At 43.9% G+C, this 17,140-nt stretch overlaps 1 protein-coding gene across 2 annotated transcripts in view; it reads right to left on the bottom strand.

Annotated features, from left to right (window-relative positions):
* The window catches only part of BEND7 (BEN domain containing 7), a 48,359-nt gene extending 38,624 nt beyond the window's left edge, over positions 1 to 9,735 (bottom strand). For both annotated transcript variants that reach the window (XM_074827959.1, XM_074827960.1), the window contains exons 1-2: positions 9,378 to 9,735; positions 5,455 to 5,538 (exon numbers count right to left, since the gene is read on the bottom strand). In XM_074827959.1, the coding sequence (XP_074684060.1) occupies positions 5,455 to 5,538; positions 9,378 to 9,438 (145 nt within the window). In that variant the 5' untranslated portion in view covers positions 9,439 to 9,735. The remainder of the gene's footprint in view (positions 1 to 5,454; positions 5,539 to 9,377) is intronic.
* Between the last annotated feature and the right edge of the window lie 7,405 nt (positions 9,736 to 17,140).

Below are 17,140 nucleotides of genomic sequence, written 5' to 3'. Positions count from 1 at the left end.
TGTCAGAGTAGGCTGAAATTGGTGGGCGAGTTCCGAAGCTATCGGGACTGTAGGAATGGCAGCGACAGCCAGCCAGCCAAGCACATGTGAGCTGACAACATTAGCCTGGTTTGTAAGGAAACAAGGCTTCAGAGGTAAGAGAAAGTGGAAGTCAATGTGTATGGTTTGAAAGCTCAATAAAAAAATAATAAATAATTGCAACGGGTTATATAATCAAACATATTAAATGCCGGTTTATTAGACACCACTTGATGGCTGACCTTCCTGGAAGAAGGCCAGCAAAACTCAGCTGCCGTGTTTGAAGATTTTGTAAGGGCTAATTCAGAGCAGCTCAAGGAATCCAGAGGAACGTGCATGCAGGGCACACATCTCTGCTGCACAGCCAGGCTGAACTCACCAAAACACCTTTCTGAATGTTACGTGATATTCAAGTATTTCCTTCAAAGACAGTTATCCCAGAAGGGAGCTAGCCAGCCCTTCTCAGTAAAAACTATACCCATATCAAACCATAACTTTCAAAACTCAAGATATTTTTGCTACTGCCATCTTGCACCGCAAGTGGTCCTGAAATAGAAAATTGTGAAAGTCAGCATGGGGAAAATAGAGAAGCCATGTGCAAGATTCCTTATCAGATCAAAGATTTCCCAAATCACATGGAAAGTTGTTGTGACTGCTCTGTGAGTAATCTGAATGGGGCATCTGTGAAGCTAAATTGATGGGGTAAGCATGCATTTCTCAAATAAGCGATCCCCAGTCTTTGCTGGCATCTAAGAACCTATATTGAACAAGTAACACAGGCAACAACACGCTTTGCAAATTAAAAACCTAAACCCCAAGTCAGCAGGGAGAGCAGTGGTCACGAACAATGTCAGAGGGTCACACAAGCAACATGAGTTACGAGCTGGGGACTTTGATTACCCTAAGCTAACATATAGGGACATTTAAGCTGTCTTAGTTGAGGCATCTTAGCAGTGCTCTAAAATGCCATTTAAATGCACTTTTCCATCTTCACGTCATCACACAACGCACTAAGATTATACCTGCAGGAAAACTGGATCCCCCTCAAATTAGACACCCTACTCTCAAATGAAGCGTAGAGGCAAACGGGTTGATTGACAGCCCTGCCTACAGCAAGACACAGAAAGTTAACAAGCATCACAAATACTAATGTAAGCAAAGCAATTTGCAGAATCAAAACCAGGATCGGATCCTGGGACCATTCAGGATTTGGGGGGTTATTTCTCTGGAAGCTGGATCAGCCTAGGTGGCCTGGCCACCACAAGCACAAAAATCACTCTTTTGAAGACCTTGGTGAAACAGTTTCAAAACACCCAACAGGAGCAGATACAGAAGCGTTAAGTTACACACTTTTCGTGCCACACTGCAACAGCTAAATTGCTCAGAAAAGGACAAGTGAGCAACTGTTCAATAAATGTATATATTAATGGAGTTATATAACTAAGAAAAATAATAGATATGCAACAACCTCCCCCAGTTCTTGGAAACATCCCAGGTCAAGATCACGCTTCAGCCCCAAAGGCAAATGCTTTACAGTTAGATCACCAGAGAACAGAGATACATAAACTTTTATGCAGTCTTAATTACAGAATCTACTATTGCAACAATCAGACCTGGAATACAGTTCTATTAAAAGTAACAAGTAACTTCACAGACCTGTGTTAAGTCAACTTCTTCTCTGTGAATAAATTGCAAAGGATATTATTTCTGGGACAGAATAAATTCTTGAAATTAGTGAGTAACTTATGCATCGCTCCCCTGCTCCAAGAACACATTATTTATTTTTACCATGACATAGTGAAGTTATTAATCTGCTGCCTTCCATTTCAACAATGCGAAATGCTGTAAAATGCACAGACACCTGCATTACAGTACATTTCAGTTCCACTTTATATCAGTCATAAACATCTCTGTTTTGGACATCTCTTCAAAACAAATGCTCCAAGCACACTGTGCATAGCATTCGATTTTATGAAACTATAAAAGTTCTTCACTGTTAATTACACAGACAAATGTCTCATCACACATTTGATTACCAGGATAATATAATTAGTTTTCTACATTAACCTTTCAAACATAGAGCCTGGATTTCAAGTTGAAAGCACTGTAAAAACACTCAGTCTGGAGGTATATTATATTTCTGCTTTTTTGTGATGATAATAAAATATTAAGACTAAAAAAAAAAAAAACCAATGTGCTGTCTGCAAAAGATATTTTTTGTATAGACAAGCTAGGTTTAACCAGCATTGTTCACAACACATGGGTGTACAGTCCCCTCATGGGCTTGTATTTCCAAGTCTGGGCTAGCAGCCCTGCGACAGAAGGTTTATGCTGATAACTGGTAAAAGCTGAAGTCAGGTCTGTCTTAAATCTTATCCATACTCAAGGTTTAAGCACTTCACTCTGGGCTGCCTCCTCGTTTTCAGGTCGAGCAGTCTCTCCTGGTATCAGATAACTAAGCCCTTCCCTTCAAAACAAAACAGATGCCAGTCCTCATCTGCAAAATACAGTAGCGACATTTCCCCCCGCCCCGAATTTTGTAAAGGCTGTGTTTAGTATGTCCTTCATATAGAAAGGTGTGACTGCTTGTTTATCGTCTTACCAGAACAAAGGATTGGAGAGGACAAACTACCACATCTCCTGCTCCAACACTGCATCACATGAGCAAACTTCCCCAGTTTACCAAGCTCCATTCAAAAAAGCAGTTGGACTTCACACCATCACAACCAGAGGTCACGTCCAGTACCACGTTCCTCTAATTGCACTGAAGCTTCCTCCAATTTTCAGCCTACATTTACACAAAGCCATGTTTTGTCCATCTGTGCGGGTACAAAACAGACCACCTAGGTTCAACAGGTCTTTCCTGACACTTGATCCTTAATTTATCTGCATGTTAAACAAACTGGATTCTTCCAATTTACTCATTTACCCTAGAAGCTCCCCTCATCTCTTCAGTTTGAGTTCATCATTCTCAACTCTGCAACCAAAACATATGCACATCCCATTCCTGATAAAGCTTCACTCGTTTATATACTGGCATTAACATTTCACCTTTTCTAAAGGTAATAGTCTCAATGATGTATCTTAGCATCTATTCACATACTAAAGGCTGCATCACATTGATGTTTCAACAGCTGATCCCATGGATCACGTAAACTGAAGAACAAACCTAAACTGGAAAACAAACTTGACTCTAAACCAACACATTGGACTGAACATCCTTCTAGGATGAGTTCTGGCATAAAAAGTGAAATCAAGTGAAGCAGATTATACCCTGAAGCTCCTTATTAGTGGACAGGACACTGAGCTGGAGAAAGTGTTGTGATCCCACCATTCATGAAGCACAATGAAAAATTACTCCATGCAATGTGAAATTTTTTGAAGGAAAGCTGGAATGCCAAGTGTCACTCATCCCAGATCCCTGTTGAAAGGTGGGAGCTCAGATTTCAAGTGCTTTCAGCCTAATTTAGTCCCTGACACTGCTTTCCCTACATCTCAGATCAGTGCCTTTGTCACTAGGAATCTGGATAGAAGTGGACACCAAAGTAACCCACCAAAACTAAAGTGGATAAGGTTATATGAGCTCTGAGTAACTTACTGAATTGAACCCAACCCTGAAGGAAAAAAAAAAAGCCTACTCCACAATCTTGCATGGTTATACGTCATTCAGTCTTGTCAAAACCAAGATGCTTTGAGGAAATACAAAAGTTGGATGCTCGGGACATCATCAGGAAATAGCACCTTTTTCTTTTAATTGCAACTGAAGGTGGGCTGATTCAGTACCTGATCAGGAAGATCCTTGATAGGACTCACATTCTTAAGGCTTAAATTCTGACAAGCTCTTGAAATAGGTGAACTTTAGGCACATAAATGCCAGAGCACATTCAGTCGCAATGAAAAGCTGGGCATACTCAAAAAGAACCCCACACCAAACCCAAAGACAACACAGCCAAACCAAAAATCAAAATCAACTGGACTCATGGCACAGATGTCAAAGCACAGACTCCTGCACATCCTTAGAAGCATCTTGGGTTAAGCAAGTAAGTGCAGAACTCCTGCCAAGCTTTATCATGATTTAGGGTTGGAAGAGAACAAAATAAAACTCTGGTGGAGGCCACTCCATCAGGTTTATCAGACTCCACCGAAAGTGCTTACAGAACATGAAATCCAAACATAAAGTACAGCAGCCGTGTTCGCTTCTCCCTGGAAATGGGTGTAGGGAAGAAATACTTGCTCAAAATCCTAACGGCAAGAAGCTGAGAAGGGAACTTCACACAGCTCTCACCCCTGTGTAAATATTCCAACTGTCATAAGATTCCACGCTGCCCAAGACATCCCCCTGTTCTCTCCCATTTGCTGCTGATCTCTACAAGAGGATGTGGCACTATGAATTAAGGAGACAAAGGCATTTTGCATGCGGATTGGCTTCAGGTGCTGATTCACACACTTGGGACCAATGCTTCTTGCTGGCTCCAGGACTCATGCTCAGACTACAGAAACCTTGAACCACCCTACAAAAATGTTTAGGCTCCTGGTGCAGTTAAGGAGAGTCAGACACCCCCAAATTTCTCACTGCAAAGGCACCTGCTTTCTCCAAAGCCTGAGCAAGGTGTCCAAGAGCTTGCTTTATACAGCAAGAGTCATGATGGTAGCTCAAAAATCTGGCCCTTACTCCTCTGAATTTGGCCCGCCAAATTTTTGCCAATATGTGCTTTACCCACCCAGGTGAGGTCCTAGATGTGACAGGAGGGGGCTGGAAGCAGGAAAGGAAGAAGCACTCTGTAGCTGAGGAGTTAATCGGGACAAAAAGCACACAGGCAGGAAAATAAAGGTTCGCTGCTAACCAGTCCTATCATGCTGTAGTATATATCATGCTGCAGACTCTATATTACTTCTCTGTTTTCTTTACACATTTTTAACTGTTGATTTAATTTAATTTTGCCATGGCAGGATTAGCAGGCAAGCTACAGAGGTGAAAGGACATTACATTAAGACAGCACATTAATCCTCTATCCCACCCAAGGCAGAAGCAAAACCAAACAAATAGCAGCTTCCTGGAAATTGAATTTCTGTTATCCAGATGTCAAAGATGTAATACCCCAATTACACAAACTATTGCCAGTGAAGCATGCCAGCGAATATGCAATGTAAATGGGGTGAGCACAGAGCTGCAAAACTGCAGAGTCAGCATCTGGCTCTCTGAGTGAGTGATAATTAGCACTGTGTGTAGACACTAATAAACATTTATGTCTGAAATTACAACTTTTAGCAGTGTTAATAAAGGATATATTGGCAATTCGTAGAATAAAAGGGTCTTGAAAAGAACGTCATATTAAACAATGGCAGGCGCTTCCTGTGCTTGCAGAGATTTTTTTCCTCCCTAATTGCAAATGGCCACGCTATGTTGCTCGGAAATTAATCAACACAAGCACATACCTAAAAAAACTGGTTGTGTTTCTTTGGTCTCCCCATTAACATCATTGCTGTAGTCAGAGATCTTATATATCTCATGATGGTAATCTGGAATGAAAAACGATAAAAAAAATTAGAACTCAAGTGATCTGGAAAAAATGAACACTGAACACATTGCTACAGTTTTACTACATAATTTATCAATATATCTGCAGTTTATTTCACGTACATCAAATTAACCACAGAAAATGTGCTCTGTATCAGCACCTCCTAAAAAAACTTCGCTCACACTGGAGAGACTCAGCTCAAATATTTCACAGATTTTAGGGAATAGCTACGCCTGCCCTAAATTACTGTGTTCATTTTCACAGCAAATTATCCCACCAGATGCCAATTATCTGGCTTCTTGCTTTACAGATGGAAAGCAGATTTATAATGAAATCTTTACCTTCCCAGAGACCAAGGGAAACTTTCAAACTTCACCTCAATCAGAAAAATCACCAATGTACGTTAGGCTGCATCGTTCAGCTATCCTGACTCATATTGGTGTCACTGGCCTCTGAATTCTGAGGAAAGGAGGATCAGGGACACCTTAGGATATTCACCTACAGAAACTAGTATCTGTGGTGACCCTAAGAATAAACATTAGTATCTCATATTCAGATATGTTACAGGATTTAAAAAAATAAATAAATAAAAATCACCAGAGAATTTCTATTTCAAAGAAAAGAATATTTTGCTGTGAAGGTCTCTGCTGTAATCTCAGGCAGGTGTTCAGTAAAACCAGAGTTTTGTTTACATGTGTGTGCAGAGGGAATAGTAAGTTCAAGAAAAAAATAATGTCTAAAGGCAGCTCTCCTGGATGCTATTTCTGACTCTGCTACTGGCACACACTTTGTCCTTCGGCAAATCGCTCAAGACTGAACAATATACCCAGTGTCTTGAAACAGCCACCCTCCCACCTAACTCCTTTAACGCCCTCCCAGTTCCCAACACTCTCAGCTACTCCCTCTGTAAACTGGTTTTTATGTTTACCTGCCTCACAAAAAAGGAGGTAGAGATTAACTCATGGAAGAGCACTTTGGGGGATTCACTTAAAAGGCAAAACAGAAACAGAGGGTGGTACAAGCAGCAACTCCTTCCACAAGCAGCACACCTGCACCTCTGACAAAACAGCTACAGGATTGGAAAGGTCTCCTGGAAGCCAAACTTTTTTGTTATGTGCTGTTTGTTTGTACAGCATGATTGTCTTGAGGGCACAAGAGGAGGAACAACCCAGTAAGTGAACTAGAATCAAGCCTAACACAGCAATTCAAAAAGAAAGGAAAGGGCCTGGAAAGAAAATGAGAGGGGAAAAAAAAAAACCACAACAGGGAGTTGGAGAGGTCAGTGACGAGGTGCTACACAAAGGGTTCCTCTGCCTACCGAGCACACCCAGTGAGTGAAGCAGGTAAAGGTGAAGTTTGAGATATGACATCGAGGAAGTAAAGGTTCCTTTCATATGGCTAAAACTATGGGATTTATGCTGACTGCCCTCCACAGCCATTAGCTGTCCTGTTGAGGAGGGGATCTGATGGAGCAGCTTGGTGGGCACTTGGTGGCCAGCCAAGGTCAACCCACCACACTGCATTTTCACACTCTCAAGGGTGTCCAAGATCTGCTGGGAGTGAGTATGTGAAAACTAGGAATTAAATGACTTACAGACTCATGGTCCTTGCATATATATATTACACATGGTTTCTTCTCTAGCACTTCCCTCCAACCGTCCAGCTGGTCACAATATTCTTCTGATTTACAGCTCCTGCCTTAAAGTCACCACATTTCACCCCAGAGGCAGATGCATTTTAGTGCAGGAGTAGGTTTCCTCTTGATCTGGTCATTACTGATCATCTCGATAAGGTGCTCTGAAGTTTTTTTTGGGACACAGTAAGCACTGTACCGGCGCACATCATTAACAGATGGTGTGTTACCAACAAATTGACACAGCATACCCTTTTCTCTTTGGTTTCCTCCTTCTGCCTCGGATGTCACAGTCCAGGCGCTGTGAAATCCATATCAATTTCACAACAGTAAACACTAAACTGTGACATTACAGAATGACTCCTGAAAGAGGCAAAGGCCAATTACAAGAGACAACTATTTATACATAATTATCTTTCTAATCAACTGTGATAGAAAAAGAGTATGCAAGTGCAGACTCACATGCAAAATGTGATTTTTATCTCCTCCATTCTCAAAGTACTGAGACATAATTTTGTCTCTAGGATGTTTTTAGTGTAGCTTTCTATTTGACTTTCCACGTCCAAAAAGAGACCCCAGATAAAATAAGAATTAGTAATAATGTACCATCATAACTGAATTTACCTATTAAAACAAGGTTAAATAGATTGTCTTCTACACTGAGGCACTGCTAAACCTGTAATGAGTGGCAACTGAGAATTAGTAAAATAGTCATCTATTTCTGATAGCACACATATTCCGTTACAGCTCCATTAGGACAGAAGTAAAACCATGTCTTCAATTCCAGTTTTGCTTTTCCACAGGTTTCACTTTCACACCCCCCCCTCCTCCAGGCTCCAGCCCAGTCCTGCACTAACTCTGCCTCTGAGTCGGAAGCATATTCGATATCAAAACCCTACAAACCAAACCTGTTCTCGTAGAAATTAAACCCTTGATAGGTTTGCTAATGCATACAGACCTCTAATACACTTCAGACAAGTCTGACGGGTCACTGCCCCTCTAGTTTTTAACAGGGAGTATGTGCGATGCTCCAGACCCCCCCTACCACAACACAGCAGTCATTATTTACTGTTCCTACCAAGTGTGTTTATTTCCACCTTTAAATTTCTTCACATCAAAAGTGATTTTGCCAAGCACCTGCAAAGACATCACTCTTCAGACAGCAAGTCTTGACACTCGTGTGTGTGTCCGCCTTTTCCCAAGTGTGACATTACACCTAAGCAGTCACCTGCCTTGAACTTGGCATGCAGGACACACACGGTGTTTCATGGAGATATTCCCGTCCAATACTTGGAAACACAAAAGGAAAAAAGATCTCAAGTCAAATCCATCAGGGCAAAAAGATCTCATCAGCTGGAGAAGGGATAAAGCCCCAACCAAAATAAATCCCTAGGGCTGAGAAGTCCACCTGTTAAAATGCTACCAGCACATGTATCTTTTTATTATTTATTACTAAAAAAAACCCCAGCAAGACTGAAACACAGAGCTGTGCTTCTTCCCTGACATGAATCCAAATATTTCCACTCACAATCTCTTTTATAATATTCTCTTTTCCAAAGGCAAACACACCCCAAGCGAACAAGTTACACGCCAGCGGCTCTCCCCTGCCCACATACAATTAATTAGCTGCGTGGATTTTTAATAAAGCAACCTCTATTCGGCTTTTCTTTGAAATACGCGGATGTACGCAGTCACGGGGAGGAAAAAAAACACCCAAAACACAATAAATCCACAGGAGTTGAATACTAAGAAGGTCCGTTACTGCTCAAGTGTCATTATATTTTGCTCCCTTCCCGATTTTACCTTTTCTTTCCCCCCCAAGCAGGATTTACCACGAAACACGATCCAACTTTATTTTGTGCAAGATCTGCCTGGAAAAAAAACACGTCCACCTTTCTGGGGTGTTTGGGGTGTGTGTTTGTTTTTGCAACAACACGTAACACACATGCAAAAAATAACTGGGGGGGGGGAAGAGGAAAGGGGGGGTTAAAAGAAAAGAAATAAAAGGCGTGCAATGGTTTCGGGGAGTTCAAGCACAGGATTGCGGAGTTAAATAACAGATGCGGAGAGGGAGAGGCGACACGGGGGAGCGGGAGCACGGGCGTTTCGTAACGCCCCGCTCCCCCCGGTGCAAAAGTCGGGGCTGCCCCCGGCGAGGGAACAAAGCCCGGGCCGCCCCCGCCGCCCCCCGGCCGCCGCCGCCTTACCTTCGTTGATCAGTTTAAAGCTTTGGGATTTCCTGCTTCTCTTCCTCTGGGTGAACTCCATGGTGCGGGCAGGAAGGAAGGAGCGGGGCGGCCGGGCGGCCACCCGGCGGTGGCGGCGGCAGGACCAAGGTCCGTCTCTTTAATCAGCAAAACACGCGGGGGTTGGGAGACGGCGGCTCCGGCGGTGAATAAAGGGATCCGGGACAAGTTGGCTCCGGTCTTCCCCCTCCCCCCGCCCTTACCTCCCGCCCCAAACTTTGAGGGAAAGCGGGGTGCGGCGGGGGGAGCCCCGCGGGGGCGATGCCGGGCAGCGCCGCCGCCTTCCCCCCCGCCGGCTGCGCGGCCGCGGCCCGGCGGCGAAGGGCGGCCCGCAATGGCTCGCCGCCGGCTCCGGGACCCCGGTGCCACCTGCTGGGGGAAGGCGGCGCGCAGCCCGGCGCGCCCCGCGGCGGTTCCGCCAGCCCCGGCCGTAAGCCGCCACCCCGAGGCCGGCCCGCCGCCAGACGACGCGCCGGGGGAAGGCGGCGGGCGCCGCCGGGCCCCGCCGCGGGGCTGGAGGGAGCGGGGCTGAGAGGGCAGCGCCATTTTGTGTGCCCCCTCCCGCCGCCTCCGCCCCCCGCACACCCCCCCCCACCCCCCCGCTCCCCACACGCTCCCCTCACGGGCTCCCCCTGCGTGCTCCCCCTGCCGTGCCCCGCCGCCCACACGGGTTCCCCTGCCCGCCCCCCGGGCAGGCGCCGCGGCTCCCCGGCGGGCAGGGGGGTGCCCGGCCGTGAGGGAGCGGCGGCCTCTCGGTGCGGCCTTGCGCCGCCGCCGGGTGTGCTCGGGGCCGCTCGGCTGCCCGCGGGCCCCGTCGGCGGCGGTGGGTCCCCTGAGGGGCTGAGGGGGGAACTCCTCGCGTTGAGCGGGACCGTGGACGCCTTCCCGGGCCGAGGTCCGGCAGGGATGGGGCTCAGCTTGGCGGTGGCGGGGCCGCCGCGTGCGGGAAGTAGGCAAAAGCCAGAAAGGGTGTTGGGCTGACGCTAACAGCTGCTTATTGCTGTGTTTTACAGTAATTATGGCAACGGTGTGCCCACTTGCGTGGCGGACCGAGGCCTGGAGGAGTGCGCTGAACTGCCGGCCAGGCCCAGGGATGCCGAGCTTCGCCCACGTTAGTTAAACGTGGATCGCCGTAGCGAGGGGAAGAGAGCCTCGGTCTTCAGGAGAAGTCAGATTTAGCACATCTGGCGACTCGCCGATGGTCACCAGGAGGTCACTGCCGCCACACGGATGGCTCAGCACAGCTGAAATCAGGGCTTTGATTTATTCACCGCTTGACGCCTTCAGCCATACTTCCAGTTCACTTGTTGTGCTAAATCCATCTCTGGTGTAGCGGTGTTTTTTACAGTCAAGAGTGCTTTTGCCTGTTGCCTGTAGAGGAAGGACCCAGGCTTTTACAGTTATGACTACCGATAACTGAAAACACAGCTCCCGATCATCATCTTGTGTTTTACGTGTAGTCAGGCTGTGTTATGACAAGGAGAAGAGTATGTGATACTTGCTTACGCCTACTCGAACAGATGCAAATGCGGATCTTCCCTTGGTCTCGTCAGAGTACCCAGGAGAATCCCATTGGTTCCAGTAATACTGACCGACCCTATCACTTGGAATAATGACATAAAATTAGTAAAAGCAAACTGAATATTAACAATAGCGATTAGTATCCTGTGTGCGTAGTCACAGTCAGATCTGAGTTCTCTTGTGCGAGGTGCCGTCCAAACGCCACACAGACAGCATACCTGGTTCCAGAAAGCAAAATTGGGAAACAGGCTTAATGGTGAAGCAATATCAGAAAATATGCCTAATGGTAAAATTTATTAGACTCTGGAAAATTAAATTCATGAGGGAGGTTATGGAAACCTCACAGATTGGGTAAGGGTGTAATTTTCTATTAAATTGCTAAGTGGAAAATCCCAGAGGCAATCAATATGCTACTTTTGGAATTTTCCTAAACTTTGCTGTAAGACTTTGTGAAAGGAAACTGGGCTAACGTACTATTTAAAATCCTGCATTATATATTTTTGGGAGGATGCTGAAGCAGCAAAGGTAGATGGATGTCATATGCTGTTTGCTAAATTGTGTGGGTCCAATTAATCTCTGGTACAGTGCAGTGTAGTCAGGTCTGAAATGCAGCAGCAGTGGGCCTAAATTTTGTATACAAAAAGAGTATTTTCTCTTTTTTTTTTTTTTTTCTCTTCTCCCCAAACAGTCTGCTGATTCCTGTCTGCTAACTTTATTTACAAGACTTAGAGCATTGCTGAAACTGTTGTGTTTGACTCTCATCCTTCCTGGGACAATAGGAGAATTTTTATAAAGCATAAGGCCTTCATTTACTGTTCAACTCACATGATAGGCTTTATCCTGCATTTGCCAAAGGAATGTGCTACAAAAATAAAAAGGTCTTTTCTGTTTTCCTCTGTTACTCAATTTTGTGAAACATTTTGGGGTATAATTTATGAAAAAGTGATGGCAGTGTTTTATCAGCTGCTCTCTTTCTCCTTTTCTTCCTTCTCTGTGTTGGATTTTTTTGCTTAAAGGGACACTCATGATTTGAAATGATATTTCAATCTGAACGCTGCACACTGCAGTTTTGAGTAACATTTCACGAGAGCTAGCACATCCCCTTTTTCATTAGTATTTCTCAATTTGCTTCTTGTGAATTAAAGAGATTCATTCTTTACTACGTGCAGAATAAGCCTAGTCCTGCAAGCAGACCTAATTATGGTTACTCAGATGAGTAAATCTTGCGATTTTCATTTATGACTGTATTACCCAGTTTGGATACTTAGGCCCCGATCCTGTCATCTCATCTGCATAAAAGTGAATTAGAAACTAGGACAAGGTGACTTTAGGTCAAAGTCTTCTAGCTATCCACACAACACTTAGGATGATCCGATAGCTGAAAACCAAGGTTTCTGTCCTGTACTGCTAATGTTTCTCAGCCACGACTTAGAAAAAAATACTTCAAGAACTCAGAGGCTCCCGTGTACAGTAAGTTGTGAGCCTGTTGTGGGGCATTTTGGGGTGGGTATCCTACAACTGGACTCAGACCATCTGCTCATTTGTCACGGGCCACCATCACATTATTCTAGTTGGAGAAACCCGGAGATGAAAGTCGTCTTTATTCCATTAGAATGGCTGCCTTGTGTCACCCTCGATAGTCACTGGCTGCACCGCTGTGGCAGCCAAATGAGTCAGGACAAAGTGCACTGGCTCTGAGGGGCAGTCAGCTTTTAATTTCATCTATTTCAGTTGATGTCTCAGTATCATATTGTTATTGTTACATATTAAGAATCCATAGTTCCTTTTTTTCTGGTGAAAATATGGCAAATTCAGAGTATTTTGTATATATTCATGAATAGTTGCAAAGTATTTCCTCAATCAAACCATTAATTAATGTGTTTTTCAAAATGCCATTAAATTAGCCAACAAAATAAGGTCTTTATCTTGCAACATATCCCAAGTCAGTATGATTATTCCTATTTCCAAGTTAACATTTTATTATGCTGCAAGTTACTTTCAAAATATCCCCTCCCCATTCTAACTGATATTAATTTGGCCAACAGTTTTCTGGTGTGTAAAATGCTTTTTTTTTTTTTTTTTTCATTTCAGATGCTAGATCATGAGCTAACCAATTAAATATAATTAATCTGGTAATTCTTCAGTATTAACAGGAGCAGTGCTCTTCACATCAGGATGTCTCAGACTTTTTCTTTGCTTCCAGGCTCACAGGTGTGTCCAGTTAATTACAACATTTTGATTATTATTCAGAAAGTAGGATGGTGTAGGACAAAAAAGACTGGAGAATCCTAGAGCTCCTTCAGCTTTTCAGTCAGAAAAATTATACTGGAAAACGTCTCACAAACTCAATGATTTGATCTGAGGCCTTAAGTCTAATGTCAAGGAATCCATGTGAGGCTGGGTGACGTAGGAAGAGGCTGCTGACTGTCATATTAATAGCGCCATGATTGTTACTCGTCTTGGAGCCTGAAGAGGTTCAGTGTGGTATTAGGAAGCAGAAGGGTGAAGAGGTAAATTGAAGATCAGGAGCTGCATAGGTGACAGGTTAATAGGTTAGGTATTTTCATTAGTTATGTGCAATGAATGTCATTGAGGATTTTCTAAACCGTGGTAGCATTTTTCCCTTCCAGGTTCCCAGTGATATTTTTATGGTCATACAAAATATGTAGGCAGTGCTTTTTCTCAGCTCCCAACTTGATAATAGGTCACGTTGATGCTGTGCTGTCTTACTACAAACCTTCCCTTGCCGGAGGCTTTCATGTTGGCATATCTGAAGACTGGGTCATTACAGAAGTAGGTTTCTGGATGTCCTGAAGAAGTCCGAAGCATAGGAGTGCAGTTTAACTTTCCTGATTCTGATGGCTTTCCTGATTCTGTCCTGACAGGACAAGAGGGAATGGCCTCAAGTTGCGCCGGGGAAGGTTTAGACTGGATATTAGGAAACATTTCTTTACAGAACGGGTAGTTAGGCGTTGGAATGGGCTGCCCTGGGAGGTGGTGGAGTCCCCATCCCTGGAGGTGTGTAAGAGTAAAGTTGACTTAGCGCTTAGGGATATGCTGTAGTTGGGAACTGTCAGTGTTACGTCAATGGTTGGACTGGATGATCTTCAAGGTCTTTTCCAACCGAGACAATTCTGTGATTCTGTGATTCCACCTTAAGTTCTTCCTGTATTGTTTTAGTCACAGTACTTGATATGTTACATCTCTATCCTTAGTCTCTTTTTTCCTTCAGGACACTATTTTGAAATGGCTTCTTGTCCATTCTGCTGCTTGTTAATCTTCCTCATATAAATTTAAAAGAAAAAACTACGGGACAGACCAATGTTTTCATCTGTTTGCCAGCTCAGGGAGACCAAAACATTCCAGAACTGTTTCAACAATAAAGAATATAACTGAATCTATGTACAAAGTGTTCTTTGTGTGTGCAGTTACAAACCCTCTGTATATTTCTGTATCAGAATGCAAACCCCATTTTGACTGTAAGGCTGGGCTTTTCCCCTCTGTCATTTTATGTGTAGCTTGGACTAAGACTGCAAGGAAGGGCAGCATAGTCTAAGAGTCAAAGTTTGATGGTCATCCACTCTGATCAAATACTTGTAGGATAACTGGATATTAAGGTATTAACTCTTCCCTAGGACAAACCAGCTTTCAGATTTGAATTCTGCTAGGAGTGGGTGCGGAGACCGAGGTGTCTAAGCAACAGATGTGGTTGGAAGAAAAGGTCTCAACAATGCTTTTATGAAAGCTAATGTGGAAGAGTAAAAAAGGTCTGCCCACATGCGTGCATGTCCTGTGCTTCTCTGCAACATGGAGAAATCATGAGCACACAAGTTTTGCCCTGACTCCCACTTAGGACCAAAGGTGCTTCAAGGGAACTGAGGGCAATGTGAGCAGGGCTTGTTATTTTGGCTAGAACTTTGGTTTTCGTGCTATATAAAGAGTAATAGTGCTTAGAAATCTTAGTCTGGATGTGTCTTTGCATTGCTAGCACCTCTGTCTAAACAGATGAAGTGTAAAGCCAGGCTTGCATTCTAGGAGAGGGCCTGCTTGAGCTTTGGGTAGTTCTGGAGTCGATGTTAATCATGGGAGCCCAAGCACAGCTAGGGTAAGAGGTCCCATTTCTGATGAACGCTACAGGCACAAATTGCGGCAAGCTCAGCTCAGGGTCCCCAACTAGAAGAGTTCAAAGACGGTTATGCTACTAATCATACCTACATTTTTGTGTCAGTTGGCTTCAGTCACAGCAGCTGAAGGCAGATGTAAGAGTACAGCAATGGAAAGAGTCAATCACTGGAGCTACGGATGGAAGATGAATGCAGAATCAGCTGCAGGAACAATAGCATTTAGCAACGTTAGACAGCTCCTTGAGGCTGCGGGATGAAGAAGCCCAGACAACAGCCATCCTCCTTTAAGTCCTGACTGAGACTGATGTGGGGACATTATGCTGTGCCTCCCCAGCCCAGCCTTCTCGCCGTTTCCAGCTTGCCACAGGGAACTGCTCTCTGTGTCTTGATTCTGCCTTGATCCTCTTCCATTTCTCCTGCCACACATTAGTAAATGCACTTGCACTAAAATCAATGGGAGTTTGAAAACTAAAAGTAATGTGTGCTTTAGTATGCTACTAATCCACTTATTTGGATCCTCTTACTGCTCCTCTGGGCTGCCCTGATCCTCTCTATCAGCCCACCCAGCTGCTCTGATCTGCTCTCTAAACTTCTGCTGTGGCTATATTAGCATCCCTGTCAACTCACAGGGCTGCTGCCTCGATGCCTTCAATCCCATCTCCCAATGAGAGTCTCTCTACTAAATTATAATCCTTGTAGCTCAGAATACTGATGTAAGCTAAAATAAATTCATGAAAAGTTGCTGCGGCTTCTACTAAGATGTTCTATTTCCCTAAATGTTTTCAAACAGCACTTACATTTCAGGCTGGAGAAATAGCTTAAGACACGTTCATAACCACCTGCCTGCTTTTCAGTTCTAAAAAATGAAATTTCATTGCAAGGTACAATGTAGTTCAAAATCTACTCACACATGAACTTTTTAAAGAGAGATTATGTGAATTTAATAACTGTGTCAGGCTGGAGACTGACAACATCTGAAAACGATGCTTTTATTCAGCAGTAAGATATATGCAGCAGCATTTTCATTAGTGTGCCCCCCCCCCCCCCCCCCCCCGATTTACCCTCAGAGATGTGTAGATATTGAAGACTCCATCACCCATTCAATCCTTGACCTCTCAGCTGAGGCAGCCAATGCACCTGAATGGGTATTTTCTCTGAGATGGACACATCCTGCAGGGATCAAACTGACAACACAGAAGCATGATCATTTCATAACAACTTTGAGAGATTTCTTGCCTGGGTTGAATAGAAGCTAATGAACTCAAACTCAGAAGTACAATACTTTATGCTCAACCATTTATCTTCTGTATACATAAAAATAGAAGAAAAATAGATGTTTTTATGAACTTTTTTACCATCCAGTGAGATCTGTTTGGCATTTGGAGGGGTCTCTGTTATGTTTATTCACCTATAATTTGAATACAGCTAAAGTGTCTCTAAAATGAGGGTTGTGAAGTATAGACCTTGCTTTGGGGAAGGTTGAGGAGAGAGATAATTGTATGGATCTAAAACTCAGTGCACAGAATTTGACAAACCAGTCTGCGTTTGCAGGGATTAGTCCTGTTACTGCATCTTTCCTGGAAAGAGTTTTCTGTTTGGATATCTGTAGTGCAGACTGATGCTGCGATTGAGTATGTTCCCCACTTAACATCATTAGCCATGTACTGCTGAAGTGCTGGGAAGCGCATCTACAGATATATCAACAACAACAACAAAAAAGAAGCAGCGTGATCATTTTCCTGCGAGGTGTTTTGAGTTCTTTAACAGTCACAAATGGCCACTGCTGTCAAAAGAGCACGATCTCCCTAGTGACATCTTGGGACAGATTCATTAGGGGCTCTGATGACACAGTGCCATAAGCTGAGTTACCAATACTGTTTCCTGAAACAACAAAAATTTCCTCAGATATCTCCTGTACCAGCCAGTTTGGCAATAATTGGCAGGTTTTAAATGTAAAGCTTTTTAGAAGCATTAACAAGTTTTTACACCACCTCAATTTTACATATAATAAAGCTGCTGGGATAGGACTTGACCCATGCATCCTTTAGACAACCTAAACAATTCACCTAAATATTCCTT

This window comes from Strix aluco, chromosome 5 (genome assembly GCF_031877795.1).
Source record: "Strix aluco isolate bStrAlu1 chromosome 5, bStrAlu1.hap1, whole genome shotgun sequence".
Classification (NCBI taxonomy): Eukaryota; Metazoa; Chordata; class Aves; order Strigiformes; family Strigidae; genus Strix; species Strix aluco.
This window is presented reverse-complemented; position numbering and strand designations above follow the sequence as displayed.